Here is a 20,977-nt window from a genome sequence, read left to right as displayed (position 1 = left end):
TAAACCACAATTGATTGTAATGGGAATTGCATTTTATATTTATTTTTGACGTTTCATGGAACATAGGTAGTTGTCGATGATCTGATTCATGGCCTAAGCACCCAAGGAAGCTGGGTCCAGGGTTTCGCAGTCGATATTGTAATAGTGACTAGGTGACAATTTTCCAGCACTGTTGCGGATCAGATGCAATATGCCCTCCATTGCATAAAAAACTGAGTTCTGAAAGAGAAGCTCTCCGTAAACCCTTCCAAAATTAAATTGGCAGCCTTTACAAATAAGAAGAAGCTTACTGTGTTGAGTAAGCTGAAATTATTGGAAGAGGTGCTGATATCCCTGAAGATTGGTTTAAGTCCGAATTCATAACCCTACCAAAAAAACAACGTCCGAAAAATTGTAGCGATAATAGAATGATAAGCCTTATGAGCCACACTTTGAAAATCTTTCTACGTATCATCCACAGTAGAATCAGAGATAAATGTGAAGAAGACCAGGATGAAACACAATTTGGCTTCAGAAATGGACTGGGGACACGGGAGGCACTCTTTTCACTAAATGTATTATTGCAGAAATTCCGAGATCAAAGGAAAGACATCTTTTCTGTATTTATTGACTATGAGAAGGCCTTTAATCGAGTGCAAGATCACAAATTAATTAAAATATTAAAGGAAAAAGGAGTTGACAGTCAAGATATACGAATCATAGAAACATTCTACTGGTGTCAAACAGCGACAGCTTGCAAAAAAGGAAAATCAACAGAAATATTCTAATCCTTTCTATAATCCTATCAATCCAACCTATATTTTATGAGTCCATCAGTGTTTTTATTTACAATGAATGGTACAGCTTTTACAAGAAAAGAGGTATTCGGATAACTCAAAAAACAAAATTTTAGTGATGCCTCCTGGATAATATGACGCAGGACTATGAAACAAAATCAGCTCTTCCATTTTTCCACAGAATTTTTTAAAGTTAGAGGAAAATACAACGCTTCCATTCACCCCTGTATAATGCCATGAAAGCAAAATTTTTGTGTTGCCGGAATAATACCAAACGATAACAACCTATAAACTGGTTCAAGAATCTTGAAAATCGGAGCAGAAATAATAAAGTTATAAATTGTCAAACTTAATCAAAAATTTTGGGTGACAGAATTTTGTGCGGTTGAGTGTAGAAACAATCCAATATAAAATTCTTAATATTGTTCTGGAAGCTATTTCCTTGTGGTATCTTATGCAATGTATTATTTTATTTGGGAAATAAGCCTTAAAATGATATTGCCACTATTTATGAGTTGCGTTCCTGGGACGACTTTATTGGAAGATAGTTCATTCGATTAGGTAACTGAAATCAACTTGAACTTTAGAATATTCGTCTGAAAAATCATAGCATGTGATTTGGCTTTAAATAGACCATAGGCGTAACCAGGATGATTTTAAGGGGGGGGTTACAACTACCTGAAAGGGGGGGGTTACAACTACTGAAAGGTCTCTGAGGGCTATGGTGTTAAGCGTATAGAGCTCAAAGTACATCCCAATGGGGGGGTTACAACCCCCAAAACCCCCCCTGGTTACGCCTATGAAATAGACAACCACATGTCATGATGACAGTAAAATTCTCGTGTTAGTTTCCACAGCAAAACACGAGGAAACAACCAGAAAAAAACCTCATGATAACTATCGCGACATGGTAGGTAAGTACCTACCTATTTGGTCTTCATTCAGTTTACTCTCAAAATTAAGACCAAACTCTGATTGTATATTATGTATGTTATTTTAAAACATAAATGATGTTGGAAAGAAATCCTTTGTAAAAGGTATAAAATTTTTTTTTATTAAAAATCCCTTAAAAGGGCTACATCACAACAAAACGTTTTCGATTTTTATAAAAAATCATCATCAGTGTTCGATCTAAAAATAAGTATAACCGATTTAATGAATATAAAGTTATTATTTAAATTTTGACAAAGGTTAGAGCAAGTTGGTTATACTTACAAACTGGATGCTAGCTGAGCCACAAAAGAAAAATATTTGGGTAAAAACCCTTTACATAAAATATAGATGCCTTAAAAGTGCATACTTCAGTAAAAAGGCCTGTGATGGTCACATGGCAAACAGGATAATGCCCTAAGGTAAGGTATACAGGTTTCCCAACACGTGGGATCCAAATTGAGTTGATCACATTTCAATGACTTAATGGCAACTGAATGCAAAATGAGTGATGTTTCTGAAATGGATAAATGATGTATCCTCGATATTGTTTCTATTGATTTCCTCTTTTACTAAATATGTTAAAGTCAGATAAAATTAAACTATTAGAAGAATTTTTACCAATCAACAAAAATTGTTTAATTATTTATTAGTGTTTTGTATTTTGATACATAACGATTTCCGAAGTGGAAGTCGAAACGTCAAATAAATTGAATTTTCAAGTTAAATGTGGCTTTTTAAATAAAATAATAAATTAAATTCTTATTTATTATTAACAAAAATTAACCCAATTTACCCCAAAATTTAACCCAATGAAGCGACTGTAAAATGTACAAAATACAAAAGTATTATTGAACAATAATTTATTATTTATCTGTAAGGCAAGCTCGCCATTCTTTAGTCGCCTTAGGAAACGTAGCTAACAAGCCTCTTTAGCTCAGTGGCAGAGCACTGGTCTTGTAAACCAGGGGTCGTGAGTTCAATCCTCACAGGAGGCAGCGCTTGAAAATCACTTTTTGTTTTTTTTTTATTTCTTTAATTTCAATTTTTTATCATTATTAATATTAACAACTTATGATAATTTTTAAGAGCAAAATATTTTATTGATTTATAGTAAAAGAATTCGTAGAATATAATATAGGTATATTCAATTTTGTTTTTTATTTACAGTTTTAATTTAATAAAAGTACAAGAAAATTTGAATAATTTTTAACAGCAAATTGGGGTATTGATTTATGGTAAAAGAGTTCGTATAACATAAAGCCAACAGGTTGCATGTATATTGCTCTTAATGAACACATTTTATTCCCAGAATTAAAATCGGTGTGATATTATTATCGGTGCGGGTATTATTGTTGAAGTATTTATATTAATAACATTCACAAAATAAAACAAATCTGCCAGTTTTACGTAAGACTAAAAATAAAATTCCATAAAATTATAACTTCCATATAAAGTGTTTATTATTTTAATAAACAGCAATATGATGCTTTTAATTAACATTGTAATCTGACCAATCAATTTAATTAAAGTTCAGTCGTCACAGTTTTTATTTCTAAAAACGAGAACTAGCTGAATTTTGCTATAATGAGAATATCAATTTTGGGACTTAAAAAAAAATGCAAAACGTTTGCCATTCCTACCCCACAGCTTCCCCTTAAAACCTCCTGTCTGTAGATGCGAGACGAAAAACATTGATTTACCAAAAATCGGTACGCCCTAGAGAATTTTTTTTTCTACAAACGTGTTAAAAATGCAGTTTTTAGCACTCCATAGGAGCCTTAAAAATGTCACTTTAAAGCGCTGGGTACTTTAAAATGTTTAATGCCCGGTTGCACCAACAGATCTTATACGCTTAAGTCGAGAATATAATAATTAATATACTAATATAATTATAATATATTACAATAAGAATACCATAATATAATAATAGATATAATTAATAATAAGGCAAGAATCTAAAATTATGGTGATACTCAAGGAGGCCCTATCTATAGGGCTTTTTATTCACAGTCATTTGTTTCGAGCTTCTGTCTTCTTCTTCTTTAAGTTCCATCTTCTATCGAATGTTGGAAATCATCATGGCAATGCGGACCCTGTTGACTGCCGCTCTAAATATCTCTGCACTACTGCATTCGAACCATTCCCGTAAGTTCTTAAGCCAGGATGTTCTTCGTCTTCCCACATTTCGCTTTCCTCGGATTTTGCCTTGCATAATAAGTTGTAATAATGAGTATTTTTGCCCTCTCATCACATGTCCCAAGTACTCAAGTTTTCGTCTTTTGATAGTTAGTATTATTTCCGGTTGATTTCCTATCCTTCTAGTTACTTCTACGTTCGACATTCTTTGAATCCATGATATTCGTAGGATTCTTCTGTAACACCAAAATTCAAGGGCGGCCAACTTATTCAAATGGACTTGTTTCAACGTCCACGCTTCCAAGCCATAAAGAAGAGTAGAGAACACGTAACATCGAAGCATCCTTAGGCGTAGTTCTAACCTTATATCCCGACAACAAAGAAACTTTATAAGTTTAATGAATGATGCACGTGCTATTTCAATACGTGTCTTAATTTCTTTGGTTTGGTCTACATTTGATGTTATCCATGTTCCTAAGTATTTGTAGTTATCCACACTCTCAATCACAGTATCTTCAATAGTTAATTGGATGTTTACGTGTGCTGATTTAGTTATGATCATGCATTTAGTTTTCTTTAAATTCATCTTCAGTTCGTACTCATGACAGCGTTCATTAAGGCGTTGCATTACGTTCTGTAAATCATTGTTATTATCTGTTATTATTACTGTATCGTCTGCAAAACGTAAGTTGTTCAAAACTTCTCCATTGATAGATATACCTTCTATTGAATTTGAGAGCGCTTCTTGAAATACCGCTTCACTGTAAACATTGAAAAGTAGTGGAGACAGCACGCAACCCTGACGGACTCCTCTCTGTATTTTGATATCTTGGGTGTCCTGGTTGTCAACTCTTATCTTGGCAGTTTGATTCCAATAGTGAATAATGAGCTTCTGTCATGTGTCACATAATATTAATATATCTACGTCATACGTTATTGGTATATACCTTGACACAAACCAAAGACGTATGACGTAGATATATTAATATTATGTGACACATGACAGAAGCTCGAAACAAATGACAATCGATGAAAAGCCCTATAAGTAGAGCTTAGCTAAGCTGGAGCTTAAGATCTGTTGGTGCAACCAGGCATAAGGTACTGCAGTTAAAAGTGAAATGTCAAATTTTGAAAGCAAACGTCAAAATTTTTATATTTCATTTTTATTAACATTAATATTAATAGTAGGTACAATTTGCGCAATTTAAAAAATGAATATCTTGCACTGCAGTTTTACCATTTTCCATGAGGGGGGATGAGTAGAAATAACTGAATTTCTAGTCGAAGTTAAGGCCACAATATCTTCGGATGTTGTTGGTGATGTTTGCTACACCGGCAGCATATTCATTATCAAATTTGTAATTCGTTGGCATAGATACTGGTTCTTAATTTAAATTTAGAAGACCTACCAAAAAGCACTTAAATATTCTTAGAAAAGTACTTACCAACTGCTAGACGAACCACTCATCCTTCTGGCTAGAAGAAACGTGGTCAGTGTCAGCGCTTCCGCCATTGGCGGGTGGCGCAAGTCTCACTTTGCCTGGCAGTAGAGGCGGACCCGGACCGGCGTGCTGAGGCGGAACCCTAGTGGGCCCGCAGGGTGGCACCAGTTTCCCGGCTGCTGATGTTGATGGACACCACCCCCAGGAGTGCCCGTCGTTGTCACCGTCAACGTCGTCATGCTGCCCGTGCTGGCCTTCATGGCGCCGTTAGAGCCGTACATTTGTTGTACTGAAACAAAATGAAGAAAATTGTATATTTAATGGAATCTTAACTGCAATACCAGTTCCACCGCATGCAATACTTTCGATTTTATGCAGTTTAAAAAGTATTAGCAAGGTAAAACAAAATTTGCTTAGCAGACACGAGCGGGACACCCTCAAAAAAGCGCTTAGTTTTCGAGATACTGACGACGGAGGGGTGAATGGCTAATTTTATTCATACTTTATATTTTCGAGGGTGCTGAAAACGAAAATGAAGTTTATTTTGAATTTTATGTGGGGGAACATTGTCAAAATCGCAATTTTAACCTAAAAATAAAAACGAAAATGGAATCACGTTTTTTTGCGTTTACCTCGCTACAGCTCGTGTTCGATTTCAATATTTTTTTCTGAAATTTTTACAGTATATAGCTTTAACATTTCTGAAGACAACCGTATCTGCTTCAAGCTTTTATTCTTATCCTGACAAAGGTTATGAATTTTTCAAAGGAAAAGGACGAAGTTTAAAATTTAGCTTCTTAAATACGTTGGTGTTAAAGTAGAGAGTACAAAGAAGTTTTCTGGTAAGTTTTAGATCAAAATGTTTTATACAAAAAAAAAAACAGTGCAACTTTTAATGTCGACATTAGAAATCCCCAATATAACGCTTATTTTTCGAGATGTACTGACCGTGGGTGGAGAATAGTTAATTTTGGTCTTAGATTATGTTTTTGACCGTGATGAAAACGAAAATAAAATTTATTTTAAATTTTAGGTGGGGAGATATGGTCAAAATTGCAATTGTACCCTAAAAATAAAAAAAAATTAAATCACGTTTTTTGCGTTTAGCTCACTACAACTCTGGTGCGTTTTAATATTTCTTTCTAAGGTTTGCAGACTATATATCGCTAATATTTTTGAAGACAATGGTTTCTGCTTTAAGCTTTTAGTCTTATTCTAGTAAAAGTTATGAATCTTTTAAAGTACAAGGTGCAGATTCGTGAATTGCAAAGTTTAATCGCAAAATTTGACTAACAAAATTTAAAATATAGATTTTAAATTAAATTCAAAAATAAAAGATGAGTACAAAGAAATTTTCCGGAAAGTTTTTAATCAAAATGTTTTATAGAAAACAAATGGTGCAACGTTTAACATCTACGTTATAAATCCCCAAAATAACGCTAATTTTTCGAGATACTGATCATTGGTGGTGAATGGCTAATTTTGTTCTTACTTTATGTTTTTGATGGTGCTGAAAGCGAAAATCAAGTTTATTTTGAATTTTAGGTGAGAGAAAATTGTCAAAATCGCAATTTTGCCCTAAAAATAAAAAAAAGTTAAACCACGTTTTTCTTAAAATTAAAAGTTGCACCATATTTTTTCTATAACACATCTAGACGTAAAACTCCCCATAAAACTTCTTTGAACTCTATGGTTTAACATGAACGTAATCAAATAGATAAATTTTAAATTTTGTCACTTAATTTTTGCGATTTAACTCTGCAATTCACGAATCTGCACCTTATATTTTTAAAAATCCATAACTTTTATAAAAAAAGACCGAAAGACTATGAATTACTTTCATAGTCCTCACAAAGGTAAGAAATATATGCAGTAGAAATTTTAGAAAAAAAATATTAAAATGGAGCAGAGTTGTAGCGAGTTAAACGTAAAAATTCGTGATTTCACTTTTATTTTTCATTTTTAGGTTAAAATTGCGATTTTGACAATGTTCCGTCTAAAGAATTCAAAATAAACCTCTTTTTCATTGTCAGCACCATCGAAAACATAAAATAAGACCAAAATTAGCCATTCACCTCCCATGGTCAATATCTCGAAAAATAAGCGTTAGTTTGGGGATGTATAACGTCTATATTAAAAGTTGCGCCATTTTTTTCTATTATACATTTGTAACTAAAACTTTCCAGATAACTTCTTTGTGCTCTATGTTTTAACAAAAACATAGATTAATAAAATAAATTTTAATATTTGCATCTTAACTTTTGCGATTAAACTTTGCAGTTCACCAATCTGCACCTTGTAATTTAAAAAATTCATAACTTTTACTAGAATAAGACTAAAATCTTAAAACAGATACCGTTGTCTGCAAAAAAGCGAGCAACATATAGTGTACAAATATTAGATAAAAATATTAAAATCGACCAGAGTTGTAGCGAGTTAAACGCCAAAAAACGTGATTTCACTTTTTTTATTTTTATGGTAAAATTGCGACTTTGAAAATATTCCCCCACCTAAAATTTAAAATAAATTTCATTTTCGTTTTCAGCACCGTCAAAAACATAATCTAAGACCAAAATTAGCCATTCTTCACCCATGGTCAGTATCTCGAAAAATAACCATTATATTGGGGATTTCTAATGTCGATAATAAAAGTTGCACTATTTTTTTTTCTATAAAACATTTTGATCTAAAATTTTTCAGAAAACTTCTTTGTACTCTCTATTTAAACATGAACGTGATTAAAAGGCTAAATTTTAAATTTCGTCACTCAACTTTTGCTATTAAACTTTGCAATGCTCAAATCCGCACCTTTTCCTTTGAAAAATTCATAACATTTATCAGAATAAGAATTAAAGCTTCAAGCAGGTACCGTTGTCTTCAGAAAAAAATATTAAAATTGAACAGAGTTGTGGCGAGGTAAACGCAAAAAAACGTGATTTCTTTTTTTTATTTTTAGGTTAAAATTGCGATTTTGACAATGTTCTCCCACATAAAATTTAATATAAACCTCATTTTCGTTTTCAGCACATTCAAAAATATAAAGTATGAATAAAATTAGCCACTCACCTCTCCGTGGTCAGTACCTGGTCATTTTAGGGGTATCTCTCGCTCGCCTAAAAGCCCAGAAACGCCTAAGTACCCTTTCAGACTAAGACACTAGTGTCTGACACCGGTGCCCGCCACCGTGCAGCAAAGCATTGTTTTAAATGAACGACTACAGACGAGCCACTTTTGAGTGTCTGGCTGATTTTAGTGGCTCAACAATGCTTTGCTGCAATTGAACATCGGTGGCGGACACCGCTGTCAGACACCAGTGTCTTAGTCTGAAAGGGTACTAATAGTCTCAACAAATTTTTTGGTTTAAACTACAGGGTGGGGCATTAGTGTGACAAAGTCCAATTTCTCGTTTGTCGTAAGAGATACAAAAAAAGTTGTTTAGGTAAAAATTGGGGCACTGATATGACCATGAATTAAAAATATTTTCAAATATACAGGGGCGTGCGTATTGACAGGGTGACACAAAATTATGTTTTTTTTAATGGAACACCCTGTATATTTTTACATTTTTGGATTCTACTCAATGTTTCCATTCTTAAAATATATGGTTTTGTAATATTATACGAGGTAGTTTAAAAGATAATAACGTTTTTTTGTTAATTTCTTAGCAACATTTACACCCTGTAGAATTGTAGTGATTTGACATCAAATTTATATTTTATGATCAAACGATTTTTAATATAGTCTACTATTGTTAAACATTAACAGTATAGCGAAATGTTAAATTTTAGTATACAGGGTTGGTCGAAACTGGAAATAAGTATTTTCTTAGTTTTCTTAAATGGAACACACTGTATTTTAGTATTTTAATAAAATGATATTTCATGGTACCTTTTTATTTCTTAAGCATTCCCTATATCTAAGCGGTTTAATTTGTAACTTATTCGTGATTCTTTAGGCCAAACATTAATTGCAAGAAAAATACAAAATCTAGCCTGATCCTTAATTTATTAGTATTGGATGAGATATCCAAATAAATTCGTAGTTAAGATTGTTGGTGCGCAATATATTAATAAAAACATACAATATTCTACCTAGTCGGCTATGACACTAAATTTCCTAAATAATTTGACATTATTCTATTTTTATAGTTCCAGTTGCTTTGTTACCATTACTAATTAGAATTTTTCTAATGAGGAACTGATAAGATTTTCGTGCTAATGGAGTATAACAAAAATGTGCTATCATCGATAAGAATTTTTCATCAGAATTCATCAGAAATTCAAGACAACTAAGAAGAGAAACGGTTAAAAATATACTAAAACGGTATCAACGGACTGGACATTTAGATTATGATAAATCTGATTGAACAAAAACTATTGTAAGTGAAGAAAAGAGGAATTGAATGTAATCCTTAGTGTCACTGAGGATCTGCATATTAGTACAACCGTTCTTACAATCTAAGTATCTAGTCTGTTGAAACCGTTTTAGTATACTTTCAAAAGTTTCTTTTTTTTTGTTGTCGTCTATCAGGGAATTGCTGGTGATACATTTTTATTGCAAGTAGCTCATTTTTGGTATACTCTCCTAGCAGAAAGGCATTTTAATCAGTTCCTCATTAGAAAAATTAATATTAGTAATGGTAACAAATCAACTGGAACTATATAAATAGTATAATGTCAAATGTTTAAGCAAATTGTGTGTCATAGCCAACTAGGGAGAATTTTGTATATTTGATTAATATTTTAAGCACCAACAACCTTAACTACGAATGTATTTGGATATCTGATCCAATATTAAAAAATTAAGGATCAGGCTAGATTATTATGCATTTTTTTTCGAAAAATTATTTTTGATTGGACATTTTCACGGCCACCTAATAAAATTTCACGTAATTTTTGTTGCAATTATTGTTTGGCTTAAAGAATCACGAATAACTTACAAATTAAAGCACTTAGGTCTAGAGTATGCTTAAGAAATAAAAAAGTACCATAAAATATAATTTCATTGCAATACTAAAATACAGGGTGTTCCATTTAAGAAAACTCAGAAAATACTCATTCCGAGTTTTGACCCAACCTGTATACTAAAATTAAACATTTCGCTATACTGTTAATGATTAACAGTAGCAGACTATATTAAAAATCGTTTGAAACTACAGTAAAAATCGTTTTACTGTATTTTTTAAGTAATAATATGTTGTTCCTTTTTCAATTGTTTCACCCTGTATATATAAATTTTTCAAAAAAGTAATAACGCCACTGAAACGAGTGTAAATATATTTTTTAGGAAATATTTTGAACTTTTCAGTTGTATTAATTACCAGTTAATAAATGCATAACGTATGTTCACATGTACCTATGGGCGGCAGATTTATTTTGAATGCCCGCCATTTTTGTAAAAGACTAAATCTGAGATGGCCTCAAATCTAAATTTGAATCTTTGTATGTTTAGTATGTGTAGTCCAAATTATATGCTTCTACCATTAAATGCACAATAATTCTTATATAATTATTTGCACGAATCTGCCGCACATAGGTACCTACATGTGAAGATACGTTATGCATGTATTGAAAGGTAATTAATATAACTAAAGAGTTCAAAATATTTCCTAAAAAATATTTTTGCGCTCTTTTCAACGCCGGTATCACCTTTTTGAAAAATTAATATATACAGGGTGAAAGAATTGAAAAAGAAACAACATATTTTTACATAAAAAAAACAGTAAAAACACAAATTTTGGTAAACCGATTATTCCGGTTCAAGACCTCGATATTACTCATCAAAAAAAGAACCTGTATACCAAATTTGGTTGAAATCTGACATCTCGTTCAAAAGTTATCGTGCTATTAGTCACATATGTATAGTCGCCATTTTGAATGCCCGCCATTTTTGTAAAAGGAACAAAAACTGAGATGACCTCGTATCTAAATTTGAACCTCTATATGTGTAGTATATGTGGTCCAAATTATATGCTTCTACCATTAAATGCACCATAATTCTTATAATATTTGCCCGAATCTGCCGAATATAGGTATGTAAAGATACGTTTTGCACTTAATAAATGGTATTAATGTTGTTCTAAAGCTATTTTCTTGTGGCATTTTTATAATCAATTACTTTTAATGGGAAATAAGCCACAATTTTATCAAAAAATTTAAAAGTACATATTTTGTATTTTGACAACGAAACCCGATTTGGGCTTCGAAACGTTAATAAAATCATTTTTTTTTGGTAAAATTGTGGCTTATTTTCCATTAAAAGTAATTGATAATAATAAATGGTAATTAATATAACTAAGAAGTTAACATTATTTCCTAAAAAATATGTTTACGCTCTGTTTAATGGCCGTATTAACTATTTGAAAAATTAATATATACAGGGTGAAAGAATTGAAAAAAAAACAGCATATTTTTACATAAAAACCAAGAAAAACACAACTTCTGGCAAACCGATTCTTCCGGTTCAAGACCTCAATCTTATACATAAAAAAACCTTTATACCAAATTTGGTTAAAATCTGAAGTCTCGTTCAAAAGTTTTGAATCCCCGCCATTTTTGAAAAAGCAAAATCTGAGATGGCCTCCCATCTAATTTTGAACATTTATATGTGTAGTATATGTGGTCCCAATTATATGCTTCTATCATTAAATGCACAATTCTTATAATATTTGCACGAATCTGCCGCACTAAATGTAGCATGTGTATTTAAACGTGAAAATATTATAATATCGTAGTCGATATCGCCAAATTGCGAATATCAGATAAAAGGGAACTTATAATAATACCGTTAGACCAATCAAGTTAGTAAAAAATAAGCCGTTTTTCGACATAATTGAAAAGACGAGGTTTGACAGTTGAAATGTGTAGTATGAGATATTACAAAAGGGCTACCATCTTGGGATTCATCAATTTTTTAGTGGAACAATTTTTAAATAAACAATCAAAACGTCAAACTTAGTTTTGTGCTCATAACTTAAAAATTTGTTTATTTAGAGATTTGACGTTCACAGGTAACTTTTTTAGAATAAAAAGATACATCGAGCGAGATACGCTAAATGAAAATCGGTTAATAAACAAAAAAGTTATTGCAAAACAGACGACAAAATCATTGTTTTTTAATATTGTTAATAACAGTTTTATTGTTTATTTGAATATGTTTAAATATACCTAAACTTGAGGGCATTATGGTGTTTGAATGCTGTGCAAAAAATGGTCCAGATCTGTTTAATAGTTTTCGCAAAATTGAATTTGTTTATAAATTTTTTTGAAAAACGAGCTAATTTCTGAGGCTGGTCCAGTTAATATAGCTGAATGTATCTCAATAATCCGGAGCTCATTTCCTTCGTTAAGATGTATACTAACAGCCTATGAAAAAAAAAAAGTAAAAAAAATTACATATACGTACACAAAATTATTTGTTAATAAATAGCAGTTTTTAAGCTTATAAACAATTACAATAATTTCGTAGAAATTAGATCAAATTAAATGGCAATAAAAAATACGGAAAGCTGGTTAAAATACACAACTTCTAAAAAAAATTTTAGGTCGTAAGACCCTTGGGGTCTGAGATAGCCCCTTTTTTTGAAAAAATCACTGTTATGTTAATTAACAACACTAAGATCTGAAATTAACCAATATTTTATAAGAAAAGTCAAAGTTTTTAACAAAGTTTTTAGCAAGAAAAATGTTAAAAATTGTTTAAACAGTAGTGTTATAAACAAAAAGTATTTTGCGTTCCGACTAAAGTAAAAAATAGCGGGCGTAGTCGACTGACTGAATAGTGCACGCGGTTGACGACCGGCAACAACTCCTAAAATTACGTTATACCGACCACAAAAATCAACTTTAAAGTGAATAACACATTTTCGTCATTCCTTATGTTTTCTAGGTCTCCGAATCCGAATATGGAGTTTATTTTTTTCTAGAATTAGTGGAACATGTTCAAAAATCAAATTTTATGCCAAAATGCGATAAATCAATTTTGATGATTTTTCAATTTTAACTCACTGTATTTTTGGTCACTGTAAATATTTCCTTTTGAAAATTTTACTGTGCTATCTTTGAAGCATTTAGATAATAATGAGATTTGTCCAAAATGATTAAACACATTAAGAGAGAAGTTGTTAATTTTTAAAGATTTTGTCGTCAGATTTCGTTAGTTTCATGCTTACTTAAAAAAGTTGAGTGACAAACTTTTAAGTTTATAATTTTAACTAACACAGAAATAAAATATAATTCATGAAGAAGTTTTCCAAAGAAATTTAATTTAAAATATGCAATAGGAAAAATGTTATGTGACTTTATAGACGAGCGGCACACTGGCACACCCCAAAAAAGCTTATTTCTCGAGATACTGATACTAATTTTGGTAATACTTTATATTTTTGATGGTGCTGAAAACGAAAATTAGGGTTGTTTTGAAAAAATGCCCCTTTTTTTTTGAAAAAATCACTGTTACGTTAATTAATAACACTAAGATCTGAAATTAACCAATATTTTATAAGAAAAGTCAAAGTTTTTAACAAAGTTTTTAGCAAGAAAAAATGTTAAAAATTGTTAAAACGGTAGTGTTATAAACAAAAAGTATTTTGCGTTGCGACTAAAGTAAAAAAAAAATAATGGGCGTAGACGAATGAGAATAAATTCGCGGACTACCATTCGCTAGCGCTAGACCGGTGCAGCCCATTTTTAACATTGATAGTATACCGGATTTGAAGCTTAATATTATATTTATATATTTTGGTAGAAACTTGCATTTTATGAATATTATTATCTTGCACATTTATTTAGTAAAATTATATTTTAAATAAATAAATTTAAAAAATGACAATAAAAAGCCACTTAAAAAAGGTTTATACATCCCATTAGCTGCTTTGTTTTGGATAATTTTGCAATGAAAATAAGATAAATATTATTATTTTAATGTGGTACCATATATAAAAAAAATAGTAAACTTGGTACAGTAGAACCCGATTGGTAGGTATAGGCCATTTTTTATTCTCTATTTTGAATCCGTGTGTAGTCCAGGCTGTATCGTCGACCCCGTTAGGTAAATTATTCCGATTCTTATTTTTTGCACAAACTTACTCAAAAAAAAGTACCTTATAACAAATCCAAAGAGTACCAAGAGCTACCGCGGCCGGAAAATTGTTTAAACAATTTTTTCATTAGTTTTCTGTTAACTTACAAAAGTTGGGTGACAAACTGTTTAGTTTATAATTTTAATCAACGTAGCATTAAAACATAGGTCCTGAAGAAGTTTTCTGGAAAATTTCAAGTCAAAATATGCAACAGAAAAAAAGTTACGCGACTTTATAGACGAGTGGTACTCCCCAAAAAAAAAAACGCTCATTTCTCGAGATATCAATCACACTGTGGTGAATGGCTAATTTTGTCTTACTTTACGTTTTTGATGGTGCTGAAAATGAAAATGGGTTTTATTTTGAATTTTAGATCGGGAAACATTGTCAAAATCGAAATTTTACCCTAAAAATAAAAAAAATGAAATCACGTTTTTCTTAAAATTAAAAGTTATACCACCTTTTTTCTATAAAACATTTTGTTATCTGTACTCTAGATTTTAACATAAAATTAACTGAACAGCTAAATTTCAAATTTTGTCACTCAACTTTTGCCATTAAACTTTGCAGTTTAAGAATCTGCACCTTTTACTTGAAACAATTTATAACTTTCTTTATAGCAAGACAGAAATATTGAAGCAGGTCCCATTGTCTTCAGAATGGTGAGAAATATATACTATAAAAATTTAAGAAAAAAATATTACAATGGAACTGAGTTGTAGCAAGTTAAACGCAAAAAACGTGATTTTTATTTTTAGGGTAAAGTTGCGATTTTGATAATGTTCCCCCACGTAAAATTCAAAACAACCCTAATTTTCGTTTTCAGCACCATCAAAAATATAAAGTACCTATTACCAAAATTAGTATCAGTATCTCGAGAGATAAGCTTTTTTTGGGGTGTGCCAGTGTGCCGCTCGTCTATAAAGTCACATAACATTTTTCCTGTTGCATATTTTAAATTAATTTTTTTTTGGAAAACTTCTTCATGAATTATATTTTATTTCTGTGTTAGTTAAAATTATAAACTAAAAAGTTTGTCACTCAACTTTTTTAAGTAAGCATGAAAATAACGAAATCTGACGACAAAATGTTTAAAAATTAACAACTTCTCTCTTAATGTGTTTAATCATTTTGGACAAATCTCATTATTATCTAAATGCTTGAAAGATAGCACAGTAAAATTTTCAAAAGGAAATATTTACAGCGACCAAAAATACAGTGAGTTAAAATTGAAAAATCATCAAAATTGATTTATCGCATTTTGGCATAAAATTTGATTTTTGAACATGTTCCACTAATTCTAGAAAAAAATAAACTCCATATTCGGATTCGGAGACCTCGAAAACATAAGGAATGACGAAAATTTGTTATTCACTTTAAAGTTGATTTTTGTGGTCGGTATAACGTAATTTTAGTTGCTGCTGGTCGTCAACCGCGTGCACTATTCAGTCAGTCGACTACGCCCGCTATTTTTTACTTTAGTCGGAACGCAAAATAGTTTTTGTTTATAACACTACTGTTTAAACAATTTTTAACATTTTTTCTTGCTAAAAACTTTGTTAAAAACTTTGACTTTTCTTATAAAATATTGGTTAATTTCAGATCTTAGTGTTGTTAATTAACGTAACAGTGATTTTTTCAAAAAACGGGGCTATCTCAGACCCCAAGGGTCGTACGACCTAAAATTTTTTTTTTACAAGTTGTGTATTTTAACCAGCTTTCCGTATTTTTTATTGCTATTTAATTTGATCTAATTTCTACGAAATTATTGTAATTGTTTATAAGCTTAAAAACTGCTATTTATTAACAAATAATTTTGTGTACGTATATGTAATTTTTTTTTACTTTTTTTTTCATAAGCTCTTAGTATACATCTTAACGAAGGAAATGAGCCCCGGATTATTGAGATACATTCAGCCATATTAACTGGACCAGCCTCAGAAATTAGCTCGTTTTTCAAAAAATTTTATAAACAAATTCAATTTTGCGAAAACTATTTAACAGATCTGGACCATTTTTTGCACACCATTCAAACACCATAATGCCCTCACTTTTAGTTATATTAAAACATATTCTAATTAACAATAAAATTGTTATTAACAATATTCCAAAACAGTGATTTTGTCTTCCGTTTTGCAACAACTTTTTTGTTTATTAACCGATTTTCATTTAGCGTATCTCATTCGATGTATCTTTTTTTTCTGAAAAAGTTATCTGTGGACGTCAAATTTCTAAATAAACAAGTTTTTAAGTTATGAGCAAAAAACTAAGTTTGACGTTTTGATTGTTTATTTAAAAAATGTTCCACTAAAAAATTGATGAATCCCAAGATGGTAGTCTTTTTGTATTATCTCATACTACACATTTCAACTGTCAAACCTCGTCTTTTCCGTTATGTCTAGAAAAAACCTAACTTGATTGGCCTACATGACCAACTTAGTTTTTGTCAACGATTTATCTTCCAATTTAATTGGATTATTTTTTATTAAAATTAATGAAACTCAAGATTTTCTTGAAAAAGCCAATTGATCTTTTCATGAAATTGAAAAAGAAATACACCATAAACAGCAGTCATCTATAAATCTTTTCCATTAAAAATCGAATCAAGCCGTGATTCGGTCCGTTCGAAAATCGCCGTCAAAAACTAGAATCAAAACATAAAGAGAAACATAGGAAGAGTTTTCCATTTCCTGAAAAGCACGTCAGGGATGTACTGGCTCAAATTGATAATAAAGCACATTGTTCATTTTGTTCATTTCAAATTTAATAGCTGATAAATGGTACGTACTTAAATGATAAAGCAATCTTAACGACAGCTTTAATATGCATAAAAAATAAAAGAACTAACAAGTACCAGATAGCTAGCACACTACGTGATATTTAAAGATGATAATGGTAAACTCATCGCAAACATCAAATATAACCTAAGGTCTTGGCAGAAGTACATAATGAAATTATTCGACGATGATAGAATGATACGAGAAGAACCACAGGAACAAACAGGGCCGAAAATAATAATGTGCGAATTAGAACAGGCAATTAAAAATGCAAAGACCGCAAAAGCAATGGGCCTAGATCTGATACCCACTGAGCTAATTAAATACATTGACGAAGAAACACTGCATATATAGGTACTTTTAGATCTATTCAACAAGGTATATACAACAAGAGTAATACCCCAGGATTGGTTGCTGTCTACGTTTGTAGCACTACCCAAGTCAGTACATGAGACCGAATGCTCCCAATATAGAACAATGTACAGTAGAGCGTCGATTATCCGAACGTCGATCAACCGAACAACCGCTTATTCGAACTATCGACTCCCGCGTCCCGCACTCGAATACCGAGCAAGCGTTAGTAATTGACGCTTAAAATATCTTCAATTTTCTTCAATACTGTATCCAAAAATAATTATGTTGTTGCAAAGACTGCACTTTTTTGTTTAGTTGCTAGTTGTCATTATCAAGATATAAATAAATATGTAGGTATATAAATATGGCTTTTATTCACTTGTGGATAAATATTGTTATGATCTACTTTTTATTACTTTAATATCACTTAATCTGTATTTGATTACTCCAATTAACTATTTAATCAATTATCCAATTGTCGCAAATCATACAAAAAAATTAATAAAAAATCTCAGGGTGCCTTTTTATAATACAAAAAAAATATATCTAAATTATTTTATGTTATACTTATCTTCTCTCGTGGTTTCAGTATCTCTTAGTTGGTTCTAATCGGGAAAAATATTAGGAAAAGGAATTAAATAGAAATATAAAATAATCATACAGAATTGTCTTTTATTATCAAATTCAATACACTAAAAATCGATCAAATTTAAAACCTGTGGACACAGCTGTCCGAATGAAATTTTTACCACTTAAATTTATTCTAGTTAAAAAAACAATTAATCGGTTTGTTCCCGATGACTTTGATAAAACAAGGATAAACAAATTTAGGTATTCGCAAAATTACCTATACTTTCTATTTGCTTTTTGAAATATTGGAATCTTAATTCATGTGCTTTTACTCAAAATTTTAGTCTCCGAACATAAAATATCTTTCACATAAATTGACTGACCTTTTGCTTCACAAACTCTGATGTCTTCTCTTGACCCAAAACAGCTCTCCCTCGTTGACTATGTTAGGCTACCCATCAAAGCCCTCTCCGTTCTCAAGCTTCAAATCTATCAGCATACCAGCACCAATTCTCCAACAAAACACAAATTCTCTCCTCTCCTTCTCACAGTAATACAGAATCAAAGAGGTATTTCGTCTCAATTTGATCTGTCTCTCGTTCCACTTTTCAGCTCTATTCTCCACTATCAAAACACCCACTGGTACTTGCTATCTAACTATCCACGAAAACGTTGACTGCTCTTCAGCGATGCCAATCACATAATGAGTTCCTCTTTCCTAAACTATCTCAACATTCAAAACAAAACTTTCCCCATTCCAAAGTGCCTAGCCAATCACAAACATTTATCTCCCCACCTTCTTTTTTTTATTTGAACCAAACAGTCATTCTCTCAAAAATATTCCTACCCAAACTTACGACCTTCCGGAAATTATCTAAATATTCCTATCATTAAACAAACATATTTAAAATTCCAAACTTTCTTTACATTAATTTCCTAAGAACTAATTAATGTGGCTTTGCCCTCGTGCACAACAAAACATCGTTATAATCTCCAAATACCCTGAACAATTATGGTCTATTCATATCACTTTCTCCCCTAATTTGTTCTATTTTTCAGGGAAAAAACTTACTAACGATAAATCACTTCTTAAAAACTACGTATAATAAATAGTTACAAATCAATGTACAGGGTGGATCAAATTTATGTGCCCGCGTTATATTAAAAAAAATTAAAATTTTTATTCTATCTTTGATTGATAGATTGATCCACAATAATATGTATGACTATAAATATGTATCAATATATTGTAGTTCGATTATCCGAACAAATCGGTTTTCCGAACACCTATGTCCCCCAATTAGTTCGGATAATCGACGCTCTACTGTACCTACTTAATAAACCACACACTTAAGATATTCCTCAAAATAATACACGGAAGACTGTACAAAAAAACAGAAGAAGATATAGATGACATCAAGTTTGGATTCAGAGGAGGACTAGGAACGAGAGAGGCTCTGTTCGCTTTTAACGTTCTTGTTCGCTTCAATTTTTTGGCCAGACAGTTTAATAACTTTAATATTGAAATTATATTGAAATTGTTAAGAACTCGGAGATTAAAAGCACCTATTATTAACTTTTATTAATAAATTAGTAAAGTTAATGAATAAATACTCATTTCAATACTTATTTACTACATTGGAATGACCAATTTAGTAATCATAAGAAAAATGCAGGCCCGGATTAACAAAAAACATAAAGTAATATTGTAACCTTGAAAGAACACCCTGCATATTGAAATTTTCAAAATCCGTGTGCACATTTGAAAAGAGCGCAAAAAACTGAGTTTATAGGTTCTCTTTAATTTTTTCGCAGAAAATTGTATGACTTTAAATTTGAAATAAATATATTGAAATTTTTAAGAACTGTGAAATAAAAAAGCAGATTTTTAAATCACTTCTAATAATAAAGAGAGTAGAAAAAATATAGTATTTTACTCACATGTAATGGCTATTACTCACTCTGATTAATCAAAGTACAATGTACTTTGATTTTGCCAGTGGGTAAAATCTTTCTTGTCCTTAGTCAATGTAATTACTTTTGTTTATTGTTGACACTCAACAGATTGCAAAATAAATTTAAATAAAAAAAAAAAAAAACTCTGATTAATTACGACATCATAAACTTCATCATCGTGAGTAGTAGCGATTATTACATGCTCCTTGAATAAAATACTATTATTTGCAGTTTATATACAACTAAGATATTAAAACTAGCATGCACCAATTGAACCTAACTTCAATCCGTGAGTAATGAACTATTACTCACGGGTATATTAATAGGTGTTATTATCTATTCAAAAATAGTGAATAATGAGCATGTTATTAAACGGTCGTAGAAAAAATAATTTTTTGCAATGATATTTATCAAATTGTTTCTACTACTTTCATTAATGGTAAGGATCTATGTTCCCTGAAACCAACTCTTTTAATAATATATCCGACTTTTATTTATTCTCAAACGCATTCTGTATTTACGGCTCTAACTTAACAATTACGGGCCTGAATTATCACACAGAAAGAGTATTCCATTTGTAGAACGGGCGTTGCGACGGCGACTGACGCCTCATTCTCTCTCTCGCAAGCGGACGCGGAAACAGGAAAAATTAGTTTGAATTGCTAATAGAAGCTCTGGAATGACTGACAAGCAGCTTCTGGTGGAAGAACCTAATTAATTTAATTTAATTAAATAATAAGCTGACAAAACGGCTATTTAATTTTGTGTTTAATATACGCTGAGAGTATAAAAGGTAGTTTACTTTATTATGTCCGACTGTTTATATTACACCGTTAACCGTTCTAACATAAGCATATTTGGCAGAGTTTTGTGTTTTAGAATTATTGTGTATGTAAAGTGAGTTTAAGTAATAAAATTATAGGCGAGGAATTAAAGCATTATAGTCCAGGGTAA

General features: G+C 31.1%; 1 protein-coding gene and 1 non-coding gene across 2 annotated transcripts in view; one reads left to right on the top strand and one right to left on the bottom strand.

Moving 5' to 3' along the window:
• Positions 1-2,632: 2,632 nt before the first annotated feature.
• On the top strand, positions 2,633-2,704 carry Trnat-ugu (transfer RNA threonine (anticodon UGU)). Its single transcript has one exon. It is a non-coding gene; the product is annotated as a tRNA-Thr (tRNA).
• Positions 2,705-5,296: 2,592 nt separating this feature from the next.
• LOC126883492 (uncharacterized) overlaps positions 5,297-20,977 on the bottom strand; it is a 50,594-nt gene continuing 34,913 nt past the window's right edge. The window contains 2 exon segments of the mRNA XM_050649086.1: positions 5,297-5,405; positions 5,408-5,576. Coding sequence (XP_050505043.1) covers positions 5,297-5,405; positions 5,408-5,576 — 278 coding nt within the window.

This window comes from Diabrotica virgifera, chromosome 4 (assembly GCF_917563875.1).
Source record: "Diabrotica virgifera virgifera chromosome 4, PGI_DIABVI_V3a".
NCBI lineage: Eukaryota > Metazoa > Arthropoda > Insecta > Coleoptera > Chrysomelidae > Diabrotica > Diabrotica virgifera.
The sequence above is the reverse complement of the archived record's forward strand: the minus strand, read 5'-3'. Positions and strand labels throughout refer to the sequence as shown.